We start from the raw sequence: 13507 nt of genomic DNA on the forward strand, positions 1-13507 counted from the left end.
ACCTTCAAATCCATAAGCCAAACAAACGAACGAGGAAGGGCCACCCAGCCCAGCGCAGAAGCCCGCTGGCGGGGCTCAGGCTGGACTCTTGACCAGTGTTTTCTCCCAGAGCTGGTCAAGTCCCCTGCACGAGTCCCTGGGCTCAGCAAATCAGGAATCAGGTCACCAAAACAGACCACCTCCAGTCCCTGAGCCGGTGGTCCGGCCTCCCAGCCCAGCCCGCCATTGGGGTCTCGAGGGAGGCACGCTTTCTGCTGCTCCTCGCCCTGCATCACGGGACCAGCTGCTACCGTGACTTACCAGTCGTGGGTGAAGAGGAAGGTGGCGCTGCGGTAAAACGTGGAGGAGAGAGAATGTCATTATACAGGTTCGAGGTTTGTTAAATCTCTTCATTTTCACGTTTTGTTTCCCGGTGGCTGTCATACACCCGCGGCCTGTTCAGCACTAGCTACAACTCCAGCTGAGGGGCCCAGGGCACTGGCGGCGTCCTCCAGCCCCGGCTCCTGCAGCTCCGTGTGGCCGTCACCCTGCTCTCGGCTTGGGACTGTGGTTGAAATGTGGGAGGGGGCGGGGGACACGCCCCGAGCTGAGAGACAGGTCATTACTTCCCGCCTGCCTAGAAGGGCCGTCCCTGCCGGGCTCAGGGGAAGGCAGGCCCCCTGCAGGGGAGGGGGCCTTACCTGTGCTGGGGGTCGGAGTGGTGCTGGTGGGGGTGGTCGTGGTGGGGGTGGTCGTGGTGGGGGTGGTCGTGGTGGGGGTGGTCGTGGCGGGGGTTGAGGGTGCTGAGGTGGACACACAGACGTTGAAGTATTTCTCCACCGTCCCGTTGGGGCCACAGAACTCCCAGTAGCAGAAGGAGCCGTCCTGCGTCACGTTGATGATCTTCCCTGCGGGCGGCCAATATCTACCCATCAGGAACAAGAAAGAGGCTCCCAAGGCCCCTCAGCCCGTCCACACAGGGGAGACGGGTCCCCCACCACCAACCAACAGCCAGCCAGCGCCCGCCGGGACCCCGCACCCAGGACCCTCAGCGGTGCCCATCGGAACATAGAAGCTGCGTCACAGAAGGGGCTTCGCTCCCCATCAGGAGAAACAAAGATGTCTCGGGTGAGCCCTAGGGGCTGCTGCAAACCAGAGGCACCTCCGAGCTGACAGGGGCTCAGGGCAGCCACGCGGACCTTCGGGGGGGCAAGGGACGGAAGCACAGGAGGTTGCACCCAGCCAGGACCCAGGTGGGTCCAGGAGGAGCGTCTGGGGGTGGGCAGCTTACCTTTATCAACCTGGCAGACAACTTTCGAGGACTTGGTACACATGCTGAAAAGCAAGCGTGAGGCTGCAGGCCCGAGGAGGCACCGGCCTGTGCCCTCACCCGCCCCCCACACCCCACGACAGGCCTGCAGCCTCAGGATGACGCTGCCCCAAAGGCTGGCTCGGGACCCCACCTGGGCTCCCAGTGTGGGCAGAGCAGGGACGAGGCGAGGTGCAGAGGCAACACGGGCCACACCCCCCCTCCTGCCATGTGTGTGCGTGTGAATGGGCGTGCATGTCTGTGTGTGTGCGCTGATCTCCCCAGGACCCTGTGACGTGAGCTTAGGTACCAAGTGTGGCAGATGTGCCCTGTGGGCACGGGCGTGCCCGGTGTGTAGTGAGTGTTGTCGATGTAGCAGCCGCATTGGTCCCTGGTGACACACGCCTTCAGCTCCTCGTCGTAGATCGGCCTGTGCTTAGGACACCGGGGGTAGCAGCCTGGTGGGCACAGGGCGCTGGGCTTGGACCGGCACAGAGGATGCACATCCACCCTGTCCACCTCACCCTGCCCACCCTCCCCGCCCCGCAGGGCCTCTTCTCCAGGACGCCCTCTGGGAAGGGGGGCCTGGACCATGCCCCTGCTACTGCCCTGGCGCTGACACCTGGCCAAAGGGACAGCCAGGGCCCGCCCAGCCTCCTGGGGGGACAGCCCCTGCGCCCTCCCCAGATGGTCCTCTAGTTGCCAGCTTTTCTCAGCTAGAGGCCTCCTCAGCCCCCACCTCATCCTGACCTGCTCTTTTCCCATGGCACCTTCGCTCCTGACTCAGAGGCCCCCTGACTTCGTGGTGTGCTAACCTGACCCCTTTCTGTCTCTCCCCTTGAGAGCGGGGTCTCAGCCTCTCCCCTTGAGAGCAGGGTCTCAGCTCAGACTCCCAGCAGACTGTCTGATGAACAAACTGCAGCAGGGCGAGCCTGGCCCGCCTGGCACGCAGAGCAACACCGCATGGGGCCCCTCACCCTCCAGGTAGGACACGGAGATGTTGGAGTGGATGCCATTGACGGTCCGACAGGTCTCGAAGCTGCGGTTCCCGCAGGGTTCGTAGTGCCACTCACACTCGCCCGGGGGGTTGTAGTAGTCGCAGAATATGGCTGGGGGTAGAGGTGCAGTCAGACTTGGGGAGGGCGGAGGCGGGGAGGGGATCACGGACACGCCCCTCCCCACTCAGCAGCTGCCACCCGCCCCACGGCTGCCCGGGGCCAGGGCGGGTGGGCACTCACGGCACAGGTCGGGGGTCCTCCAGAACACGCAGGCGCCCTCCTTGGTGCACTCCTGGGCGTAAGAGGCCACGGCGGAGCAGAAGCACTCACAGTCCCCGCCGGCATCGCAGGAGCAGGAGTCTTGGACGCAGGCTTCGTAGAAGGGCATGGGGTCCACCTGGGGAGGGGCCTCCATGTGCCAGGGTCCACGCTGCCCTCCCGGGGCCAGGCCCTCCCCTGTGGCCCGAGAAGCTCAGGGCCCCGAGGCCGGGACAGGGAAAGGTGACCCAGCACCACCCCTCAGGGGCCTGCCAGGGGGGTCCCACAATGGTGCCCACCACACCCACCCCCCACCGACCACTGCTCCCGCCCACTGCCCGGAGCAGACGGCTGTCTGGGCGGGCTGTGCCCTGTCTCCCTTCCTGGAAGGTCTAGGAGAGCCTGGGGCTCCAGCCACGTCTCTCAAAGTTAAGACTGGACCTCTGGTCATGTGTCCAGGCACACAGGACGGCGCTGAGGGGTAACACTGCAGGGAGAGCACCTGGCCCATGGCCCCGCCCACAGGCCGACACGCCCCGCCCGCCTTGCGGTGGCCCCGCCCACACCACGCCCCGCCCGCCTTGCGGTGGCTCCGCCCACACCCACGCCCCGCCCACCTTGCTGTGGCAGAGCGCGAAGACCCTGCTTTTGATGATGCTGCACTGCTTCACCGACCAGGAGCGGCGGTGCAGGTTCACGGTGCAAGGGTCCGGGGCCGTCCTCACGTCCGGACAGGTGGAGGCCTCCTTCCAGCTGTTCCCGAAGTCCAGCTCACTGTCCACCACCATGCGGTCCCGCGTGGTGAAGTCGTTTTTGGACCGCTGGTCGAAGTTCCCGCACAGGCCACACACCGCGCCCTGCAGAGACAAGCCGGACAGGGGGCTTTGCCCGGGGGCCCCGCGGGAGGGAGGGGGCTGGCCCCGGGCGTGCCTGGGCGGCCCGGGCAGGCAGGGAGCTGCGCACCTTATAGGAGGGGTCGAGCTTGATGAAGATGGTGGTCTTCCTGTCCCAGATGACGATGACCCCGATGCTGGCCTCCACCACCAGGTACTGGCCCACATCCCGCGTGGTGTAGGCCACGTCGTGGCCCACGTCACGCTGGATCACCATGCAGTGTCTGTCCTCCAGCTTCAGCACCGTCCTCTGTGCCCAGGGGAGAGGCCCATCACTGGCGTGGTCCAAGGGTTCCCCAGGGACCATGCACCCCCCGGGGGGTGGGCAGCACTCACCCCAATGAAGATCTTGATGGCCTTGGAGCAGGTGACCCCCGTGGTACCACAGGGCACATTCTCGGTGATGATACTGAAGGAACCCAGGGAGGTGTTCTGGCCGCAGTAGTCCTGGGGACCCAGGGGCACGTGAGCCAGGCTGACCCAGCCATGGGGTGAGGGGCACCCCACCCCAGCTGGGCCCCACCTCAGCCCCTCCTCTGCTGAGAGGCGGCTTAACCATCCCCCACACACACCCCTGGGCACCCCACACCCCTGACACCCGCGGGAGGTCGTGGAATGGGAGGGCCAAGGAAGGGCTCCCCTCTGACCCCAGACCCCGTCTGCTCGGAGCCTCCTCACTGGGCTGGGGCAACCCAGGGCCAGCAGCCCAGGGACCACAGAACAGAGGCGGGCTCTGCCCGTGCCCTCGGCCTCACCTGAACGGCCACGTAGGAGCAGTGTCCGTCAAAGTCATAGTACTTCCCGTCGAAGGTGATGTAGTGGCCATTCCCGTAGATGGCACAGGTGCCATGGCACACGAACTGGGTGCACGCCCAGCGCCCTTTCTGGCAGGTGCTGGGGAGAGGGAGATGGGGGCTGGAGGGGCTGCAGGGGCCCGGGCTCCCCAGCCCTGCTCAGAGAGCAGCCTGGAGCCCTGCAGAAAGTTCCCAGCAGCTCATACCTCCAAGCCCTCCTACCGCAGCCCCCATCGGGACCAGGACCCACGGAGGAGGCCGTGCCCCAGGGCAGGCTCTGGAGTGCTCGGGTGTCAGAGGCGGGGCCGGGCTCTCACCAGGTGTTGCAGTCGACCCTGACCTCGTCCCCGGGCTGGTACAGGTCGTTGTTGTGCACACATGGGCATGCCTCCTCCACCACGCAGCCACCCCGGCCATCGTCCATCAGCCCCTCGGGGCACACGCAGCCACTGATGCACTCTGTCTGGTACTGGGGGGTGGTTGGAGAGTGGGGTTCAAGGACCAGATGCCAGGCCCAGGATGGCCAGCCCCTCTTCTGACACTGCAGACACTCACTCGTGTCTCCCACCCCACCCTCCGATCCTTGACCCCGCGCCCTGGTCCAGCCTCCAGAGCCCCACCCTCAGGCTCCCTGTGGGGCTGGGAGACAAGTGAGAACGGCCTGCCTGGGGCCCCTCCCTACAGGGGCCCGCGGGCAGCTACTCCCTCAAGGGATGAGAGGGCAGCAAAGCCCGAGCATCCGAGGCCCAGGATCCGGAGCCTCAGGGCCACGCAGGAGCCCCCCGCGCCCCCCGCCTCAGCGGCACCCCCAGAACGCACGTGGCCGGCAGCCAGTGTCTGGCAGCTGACGGGCCTGGGGCTCCGGGTGGCCAGTGCCGTCAGGTTGCTGCAGTCGACATGGATCTTCGGGGCCTCGCAGGCTGCGGGACGGAAGGGGCCGCTGAGCCCAGCTGAAGCTGGGTGGGGGCTCGGGCGGGCAAGGGAGCAGTGTGGGGGGCGGGAGGCTGCGCATGAGGTGGCGGCCACTTACCCTGGCCTATCAGCTTGACCTGTATGCAGCTCAGCCTCCCGTTCCGGCAGACGCTGAGAGGGAGAGGTGGGGTGAGCCAGGCCCAGCGGCTCCGTGGGGTGGGCGGGCAGGGGGTGGGCCCCCCGAGCAGATGGGGTGCACCCCTCCCCCACCCCAGGACACCCACCATCGCTCCTCATGCCTCAGGACCACGTCCCCTGCCTCCAGGTAGAGGCCGCGGTGGTAGCAGGAGCACTTGGCCAGGGACACGCAGCGGCCCTTCTCGTCCAGAAACATGTGGTCAGGGCAGCCGCAGCCATCCACGGGTGCGAAGCCCTGCAGGCAGTGGGTGTTGGACTCGGACAGCGAGCGGCAGGTCCGCTGGCAGGTGGTCAGGTTGTACAGGAAGACCTGCGACTTGGGGCAGGACTCCAGGTCCTTGTCTGCAGAGGGGAGGGGCCTGTGTGAGGCGGGGCAGCCCCAGCTCCCGCTCCCCGAAGGCCAGCCCCAAGCCGTGTCCGGCGGGACACCCGCCCGCCGAGGGCCGAGCAGAGCAGTCGCCCTGGGCGCATCCCGGCCGCGCAGGGGCCACGTGCCCCACCTTTTGGGCTGAGGGATTCCAAGCTCCTCCACGCAAGCAGAGGCCCAGGCTGGTTTGCCACTGGCCCCTGAGATGTCACCCCCATCCCCTCCCCACTCGACTGCCAGGGTGGGACGGCAGGGACCGGAAGGCCGGCCGGAGCCCGAGACTCACTGCAGACGTGCTCCCGCCAGCCCCACAGCATGACGCCCTTGGCGGCGCAGGCGCGGGCATACGAGGACAGGGCCGCACACATGCAGTCCTCCGTGCTCCGGCAGTTGCACGTGTCATACTTGCACCTCTGGGGGGCAGATGGGCTGTGAGGTGGGAGCCGGCTAGGGAGCGTCACGCCCATGCAAGCACTGACATGCAGCACGTACACGTGTGCACAAGCATTCGCACACACAGCCCTTACACTCATACACAGCACTCACGTGCAGCACGTACATTCATGCACAAGCGCTCGGACACGCAGCACATACACTTGTGCACAGCACTCACACACAGCATGTACACTCGTGCACAAGCGCTCAGACACGCAGCACGTACACTCATGCACAAGCACTTGGACATGCAGCCCGTACACGCGTGCACAGCACTCACAGCACGTACACTTGTGCACAAGCGCTCAGACATGCAGCATGTACACTTGTGCACAGCACTCACACACAGCACGTACACTGGTGCACACGCGCTTGGACACGCAGCATGTACACATGCACAAGCACTTGGACACGCAGCCCGTACACGCGTGCACAGCAGTCACACACAGCACGTACACTCATGCACAAGCGCTCAGACACGCAGCCCGTACCCGCGTGCACAGCACTCAGACATGCAGCCCGTACACACATGCACAGCACTCAGACACAGCGCGTACACGCATGCACACACACACCCTTCATCACATGTGCACACTCACACAAGCAGCGATATACATGTGCTTGTGCACACACAGCAGTTTCCCACAGGAGGGGTGGGGCTTAGCCAGGGGTGGGGGCCGCTGCGTGCCCCACCCACCTTGTAATACTCGGCTGGGTCCACGGTGGAGTGACACCTCTCAAACGGGGTCTCAGTCTTCTTCAGCAGGGAGCACCAGTGCTCAGCGTAGTTGGCTGTGGAGGGTTCAGCCCCTCAGTGGGATGGCCCCTCTAGCAGGTCCCTGGGTCCCACTTCCCCATCACCCAGGCTGGAGCAGACACTGCCCCTCGGTGGACCAAAACAGGCCCCTCCCTTCAGGGCAGGTGGGCAAGGTGCCCCTTGCCTCTCGCCAGCTCCCCGGACGTGGCAGGCGGCCAGTGGGTGTGAGGGCGTCCAGTCAAGGCCACCACCCATGGATTAGCAGACTCTCTGCTGGGTCCCTAGGCCAGCTGCAACCCTGGGCCACCGTAAGCCGTAAGAAGGCAGCAGGCAGCCGGCCAGCCACGCCTCACCCACCTGCCACGTCCCCCCAGGAGCCCCGTCTGCCTGGGGCCAGGGCCCGGCGGCCAAGCCTCACCACTCTCAATGTTGAGGGCACAGGGGTCCTCCAGCCAGTCCAGCTTGTCATCGCAGCTCGACTGGGCCTTCCAGGTGTTGGCGAAGCCGGCGCCCGTGGCCTCCACCAGCCCCCCGGCCGTCCTGAAGTCGTCCCCTTCGAGGCCATTGAAGTTCCCGCAGAGGCCTGAGGGGCCAGGACAGGGTTGGGAAGGCAGGGGCCGCAGAGGCACAACGGCGGCCGCGAGGGGGAGCCGGGCGGGGCCACTCACCCTGCACTCGGCCCTGGGCCGCCTGGTCCAGCGTCAGGAAGAGCTGCATGACCGGCACCAGCTGAATCTGCAGCTTGAGGCCGAAGGTGGTGATCACCACGAGGTGGTAGGAGGACGGTTGAAAGATGGAGAAGCTCGCTGCAAGGGAGGGGCATGAGGGGGGGCGTGAGGGGCGGTGGGGGGTGTGAGGTGGGGCGTGAGGGGCGGTGAGGAGCGGTGGGGGTGGGCGTCAGGGGCGGTGGCGGGGGCGTGAGGGGCAGTGAGGGGGGGCGTGAGGGGCAGTGAGGGGGGGCGTGAGGGGGTGCATGAAGTGCGGTGAGGAGGGGCGTGAGGGGCAGTGGGGGGGCATGAGGGGGGGTGTGAGGGGCGGTGAGGGGTGGGGGGTCTGCCCATCCCCCATCTCCTCCTCCCTCCCCCGTCTCCCCCCAAGTCGGGGCACCCGGAGCAGGACTCACCCGTCACATGGGGCAGGTTCACCTTCAGCTCATTCAGCAGGACACTGCCATCCGACTTGAAGGCCACCACCTGCAGGCAAGGCCAAGGGGACACAGGGGCTGAGAAGGACCGTGGGCCCCGGGGGAGCTGGGAGGGTGGGAGGCAGGGACACCCACATTCTTCTTGTTGTCGGCCAGCAGCACCACTGTCTTCAGGCAGGTCTGCTTGTCCGTGAAGCCGCAGGGGGCCAGCTCGCCCAGGAGGGCATAGGAGTCGTTCTGGGTCTGTGGTGGTGGAGGGAGAGGGTATTGTAGTCACACGGCGGGTGGGGCAGGGTCCCCTTCGAGGCCACAGGGCGAGGGGCAGCGCCCACACGCCCTGAGCGCCAGCCTACCTTGGTCAGCACGTAGTAGCAGTCCCCATGGAAGGTGTACTTCCTCCCGTCGAAGGTGGAGATGTGCGCACCACCCTCCAGAGTGCAGGTCCCGGGGCACTGCAGGTCCTGGCACACCCAGCGGCCAGCGTTGCAGACACTGTGAGGCAGAGGGCCCAGTGTCAGGCTCGACTGCCACTCCCAGTCCGCCGGGACGGACCCCCCAGCCCACCTGGACTCCCAGCCCACAGGGATCCACCGCCCGCCGGGACCCCCGCCCTGGCACCCACCACTGCTCGCAGTTGTTGGTGATCTCCTGGCCGGGCGTGTACAGGTGTCCGTGCAGCTTGCAGCCGCACTGGCTCACGGGGACGCAGCCGCCGCCCGCAACGTCATCGTACACAGCGCCTGCAGCAGGACACGAGCCTCTCAGCCGCCCCGATCCCGCCGTTCCCAGGGCCGCAGGTGCACCGGCCTCCCGCCCACAGAGCCCTCTCTGGGGGCGCTGTGGACCCACACTGTGTCTGAGGGACCTGCCTCCAGACTCAGGGTCACGGGCCAGGCTGGAGAAGGACTGTCCAGGGGTGAGGAGCAGGAAGCTGACGCTGAGTGTGTGTGCGTGTGCACGTGTGCGCACGTGTGCACGCATGTGCGTGTGTGCGCACATGTGTGCGTGTGTGTGGGGAGGGTCTCAGCGCTTGTGCTCTTTCTCCCGCTTGTCCCCCATCCCGCCTCCCCACTCCCCGCCTGCGTCCTCACCTTCCGGGCAGAAGCAGCCATCCATGCGGTGCTCTTCACACAGGTTGCTGACCTCCAGGTGTGAGCAGGTGTCCATGCAGGGTGAGCCGCTCTCCAGGTAGACCATGTTCCCAGGGCAGCTCTTGGCTGGACAAGCAAAGGCAGACCCCTGAGCCAAGGGGCATGCGCGGCGGACACCATGAAGGGTCTGGTGCACACACGTGGCCCCCAGCCCTGGACACACCAGGCTGCCCTGCCCGACACCCACAAAGGCCAGCACAGTCCCCGGGGTCAACCCCCGTGAGCCCCCTGCGTCCTCCCGCCGCTGTCCCGGCATGCCGCTTACGGCAGAACGCGTCGGTCCTCCAGTTCTCCGGGCGCCCGCCGGCGTGGGAGCACTGGCGGGAGAACTCGGCGATGGTGCTGCACACACAGGAGGCGTTCCGCGGGCAGCGGCAGCGGTCCTGCGTGCAGGCCCGCACGTACAGCTCCACGGGCACCAGGCCCTGGCAGCTCGCAAAGGCCGCAGCCGTCAGCAGCCGCTCGCACTCGGCGCGCTGGGGGGCGATGCAGGAGGCGGGCATGGGTGGGGCTGCTCACGCCCCCAGCTCTCCCCACCCCCCCAAAGCCCCCACCCCCACCGCGGCTGGGGACTCACGTGCTCGGAGCAGGACTTGGGGACCACCGTCTCCTCGGGGTCCTCGCACACCACGTCAGGCTTGTTCACCTTCTGCATGTTCCCAAACTCGACAGGACTGAAGGATACACCTAGAGGGGTCACGGCCTTCAGCAGGGCTGGAGGGCGCCAGGGGGCCACCCGCACCCGCCCACTGAGGCCCCCAAGGAGGTGCTCACCCTCGGAGAGGAACTCCGAGTATGTCTGCAGGCCATTGTAGTCCCCGCAGAGGCCGCACGTGTGGTTCCGGAACTTACTGTCCAGCTCGAGCTGCCGGGGGAGGGCACAGGTGAGCAGGCCACAGGGTCGCCCCCCCCTACAGCCAAGTGGGGCTCAGAGCCTGGTCAGCTGTGGTGGGAGACCCGGGGGCAGTTCTGGCGGCCCAGAGGGACCCTCACAGGGTGCCCCCCGCTCCCCACATGGCGCCCCAGCCCCCCGGCCCTCCCCCGCAACGCACCATGACTGAGTCCTCCCGGTTCCACATGAGTGTGAGTCCAGCACGGGAGTAGACCTTGGTGTAGGCGTCAGTCTTCTCGATGAGCAGCCCCGGGCTGTAGTGGGGCGTGCTGACCCTGGGGGTGGGCACGGGGGTCACGCTGGCCCATGCAGCTCCCCCCGCAGAGGGGCCGAGGCTGTGGGCTTGGGTGGGGTGGCCGCTCTCTGGGGACACTCAAGCAGTGGCTGAGCCCCTGCCCACCTGCCTGGCCAGGTGGGGCCACACACGCCTGCCCAGGGCCCTCTCCACACCCCCACCTCAGGCTCCATTCCTGGTAGGAATCCCCAGGAGCCCTGGGAGGAGGGCAGGCCAACTGGGAAAGCCTCACCCAGCCTCCGAGGGCAGGCCCTGTGCCCACCCCGCACCGCCTCCGGGGCCCCGTGCCCACCCTGACGCTGAGCCTGGGCTGTGGGAAACTAAACCCCGAGCAGCAGGGAAAGGGCGAAGCCTGCAGGTGGGGACCCGCTGGGCAGGAGTGCGCTCAGAGCCCCATTGTTCCCCAGACAATGCTGGACAACATGGGGGAGGAACGGCCTCCTGTGGGCCCCGCGTAACCCTAGCCCGCCGGGCCGCTAGGACGGCGAGCTCAGAGCCTGGTGGGCTCCCAGCAGAGGGGCTCGCAGAGACGCACGGGATAAATAAATCCCTTGAGCCCCCTCCCCAGCCTCGCACCCCTGGGAGTTCCTGCCAGGGCCTCATCAGCATTTGCTGAATGAATCGATGACCCGGACTCAGACCCAACACTCTGTTTCTGAGCCGTTGGCCAGAATAGATGCGGGCCGGGGGAGTGGGTCAGGCTGAGGGGCAGGGGCTGCAGCCCTATCACCAGGACTCAGGCGTGCACGGGCCTGACGACTCACATGGCCCCATTCAGCACGACGAGCTGGCGGGTGAGGTAGATGGTGTCATCCTTGACGGTCAGCAGGATGTACTCGACCTGGGACGGGCCCCCACTGCTGCTGGGGCCGCGCCTCAGGTGCACGGCGAACTCCTTGTAGGCGTCGCGGCAGTCGGAGGCGAAGTTGTAGTCGCACAGCCCAGGGAAGTGGAAGACGTCGCCGTCGAAGGTCTTGTAGTGGAAATTGCCCCAGGAGCTGCACACGCTATGGCCATGGTTCCGGGTTCTGCCTTCTGGGGGCCGCGGGGGGAGGCGTGAGTGGCCTGGCCACCTCCCTCAAGGACCCTCTGCTCCGGAGGCGCCCGCCAGCTGCTCAGAGCCATTGGGGTCTTGGCCCAGGCCCTGGGGAGGTCGCCCTGCGGGGCCCTCTGCTGGCCCCTGGTCACCCGCCCGCACGGTCTCGGGCCCCCGCAAGGGCTTCTGCAGCTGCCACGCCCTCACGCTCGTACCCTGCGGGGGCTGCAGCCATAGCCTGGCCCCGGGCCCCTACCCTGGCCGTTGCCACACTCTGTCCACTGATGCCCCAGCCAGTGCCCCCTCCCCCGGCTCCAGCCTGCGCACACTCAGAAGAGGGGCGGTGCCAGACCCCTCAGAGGGGGCCCCCAGGTTCACCCCCGCCCCCCCGTCCCCAGTGGCTCCGCTGGATGGAGAGCCCGCTGTCCTGCACTCACACGGGCTTCTCTGGCTGAAGCCGCCCCTGAGCAGAGGCGCAAACAGCCGGCTCTGCAGAGAGGACTGTCTTGGTCTTGACCCTCCAAGGGCCCCTGACACCCAGGACTGAGGGCCTGGCCCCTCCTGGTGGGCCCCTGCCTCCCTCAGAGCCACAGGCAGCTGCCTGGCCCAGTATGTCCACCTGGGACTGCCCCCTGGACACACTGGCTGGACCATCACCTTCAAAGGGACTCCCCCTTCTCTTCTCCTTTCCTCTCCACACCCAGTCAGCAGGGGTGGGGCTGCAAATGCCAGGCCAGGTCGCCCACCCCAAAGCCTGGGCCGAGGAAGACCCCCTCTCCTCCAGGCAGGACCATCCGCTCCGGGCATCCCGCAGCCTTCTCACCTCTCTGGAGCTCCGTGCCCCCGGCCCAGGTCAGAGCCAGGCAGAGGGCCGCCAGGTGGGCCAGCAGCAGCCCCATGGTGGCCAGAAGGAAGGCAGGGCAGAGCGCCCGGGGCAGGGGCCAGGCCTTATATGCCCTGCAGAGCCGCCAGAGGGCGGGGAGGGCAGGAGGGTGCGGGACGGGTGGGGCGCCCCCCAGGTCATCAGGAAAACAGCTGTGGGGGCTCCGAGGGCCCGCTGGGGAAATATTGACTCAGGTTATCTGGGGTTTATCTTTTATTGCTCCGGTAGAGCTGGCCGTGCCCGGGATGCGGCACCATCTACCCGATGCAGCACCATCTACCCGATTCCAGCACACACCCAAGGCGGACCTCCGTTCCTCCTGCTGCTGGACCAGCCTGGGGCCAGGGGTCCTGCTGGAAGCTTGTCCCAGCAGACAGCGCGCTTCCCTCGTCCCCACCTCACCCATCCAGCACCCCCGGCACAGTGAGGTCCAGTGGGGGCCTCCCCAGGGGCCCGGATAGGCCAGTCTGTGGGGTGGGCGCCCCCTCCCACCTGGGGACCTCCCAGAGGTCATCTGGGCCACAGCTACCCCACCAGGGGCCCTGCTTTCCCTGAACCCTGCTGCCTGAGGCAGGGCAGGCGTGGGCTACTGGGGGCCCAGGGATCCCCCACTTCAGCACAGTTCCTTCCTGGAGCCTGCAAGCTCCGTGAGGTCCTGGCTCCAGCCCACGTGCTAATCCCTTCCCCTCCCCCAGCCCGGCCCACCTCTGGAATTACATGTAATTGGAACTTGGGGAGCCCAGCATCCTCTGGGACACAGGGCACCTGGCCCCAGGCCAAGAGTGGCCATCCCCCAGGGGAAGGGGCCAGGTCCCGGCAGGGAGGCGGCTCTCAGCCCAGCACAGGCCTGGCCCTGCCGCCTCCCAGGACAGTGGGGAGGACCAGGGCTAGGGGAGGCGGCCCACAGGTGCTCCCAGATCAGGCCTCCCACAGCAGAGGGTCCCGCCCCGGAGAGGAGCTGTGGCCTCAGGCGCATCCCAGACCCTCCAAGCTGAGCCCAGCGCGTCTGGAAATGCCTCAGAAAGGGGCGTTTGGGCTGCACGGGCCCCGAACCTTAGCAACCTCTGGGCAGCCCCCGTTACTAGTGGATAAACCAAGGTCGGGCCTCCCCTCCAAGCAGTCTGCCCGTCCTGAAAACACGTGCATCCTGGATTCAGCTTTTGACTCTGGCCCACACAAGCGTGGACGACTGTTCGGATGAGGGGG

General features: G+C 67.0%; 1 protein-coding gene across 1 annotated transcript in view; it reads right to left on the reverse strand.

The window, feature by feature from the left end:
- MUC2 (mucin 2, oligomeric mucus/gel-forming) overlaps positions 1 to 12339 on the reverse strand; it is a 28830-nt gene extending 16491 nt beyond the window's left edge. The window contains exons 1-29 of the mRNA XM_045165882.1: positions 12242 to 12339; positions 11147 to 11417; positions 10248 to 10362; positions 9970 to 10060; positions 9773 to 9882; positions 9461 to 9671; positions 9136 to 9261; positions 8667 to 8784; positions 8398 to 8536; positions 8180 to 8287; positions 8024 to 8093; positions 7569 to 7706; positions 7319 to 7483; positions 6841 to 6935; positions 5995 to 6121; positions 5428 to 5683; positions 5262 to 5314; positions 5051 to 5151; positions 4549 to 4700; positions 4193 to 4331; positions 3774 to 3884; positions 3508 to 3687; positions 3162 to 3401; positions 2527 to 2683; positions 2266 to 2397; positions 1599 to 1746; positions 1271 to 1314; positions 681 to 887; positions 301 to 327 (exon numbers count right to left, since the gene is read on the reverse strand). Of these exons, the coding sequence (XP_045021817.1) occupies positions 301 to 327; positions 681 to 887; positions 1271 to 1314; positions 1599 to 1746; positions 2266 to 2397; positions 2527 to 2683; positions 3162 to 3401; positions 3508 to 3687; positions 3774 to 3884; positions 4193 to 4331; positions 4549 to 4700; positions 5051 to 5151; positions 5262 to 5314; positions 5428 to 5683; positions 5995 to 6121; positions 6841 to 6935; positions 7319 to 7483; positions 7569 to 7706; positions 8024 to 8093; positions 8180 to 8287; positions 8398 to 8536; positions 8667 to 8784; positions 9136 to 9261; positions 9461 to 9671; positions 9773 to 9882; positions 9970 to 10060; positions 10248 to 10362; positions 11147 to 11417; positions 12242 to 12317 (3907 nt within the window). The 5' untranslated portion in view covers positions 12318 to 12339. The remainder of the gene's footprint in view (positions 1 to 300; positions 328 to 680; positions 888 to 1270; positions 1315 to 1598; positions 1747 to 2265; positions 2398 to 2526; positions 2684 to 3161; positions 3402 to 3507; positions 3688 to 3773; positions 3885 to 4192; positions 4332 to 4548; positions 4701 to 5050; positions 5152 to 5261; positions 5315 to 5427; positions 5684 to 5994; positions 6122 to 6840; positions 6936 to 7318; positions 7484 to 7568; positions 7707 to 8023; positions 8094 to 8179; positions 8288 to 8397; positions 8537 to 8666; positions 8785 to 9135; positions 9262 to 9460; positions 9672 to 9772; positions 9883 to 9969; positions 10061 to 10247; positions 10363 to 11146; positions 11418 to 12241) is intronic.
- Between the last annotated feature and the right edge of the window lie 1168 nt (positions 12340 to 13507).

Source organism: Bubalus bubalis, chromosome 5 (assembly GCF_019923935.1).
Source record: "Bubalus bubalis isolate 160015118507 breed Murrah chromosome 5, NDDB_SH_1, whole genome shotgun sequence".
NCBI lineage: Eukaryota > Metazoa > Chordata > Mammalia > Artiodactyla > Bovidae > Bubalus > Bubalus bubalis.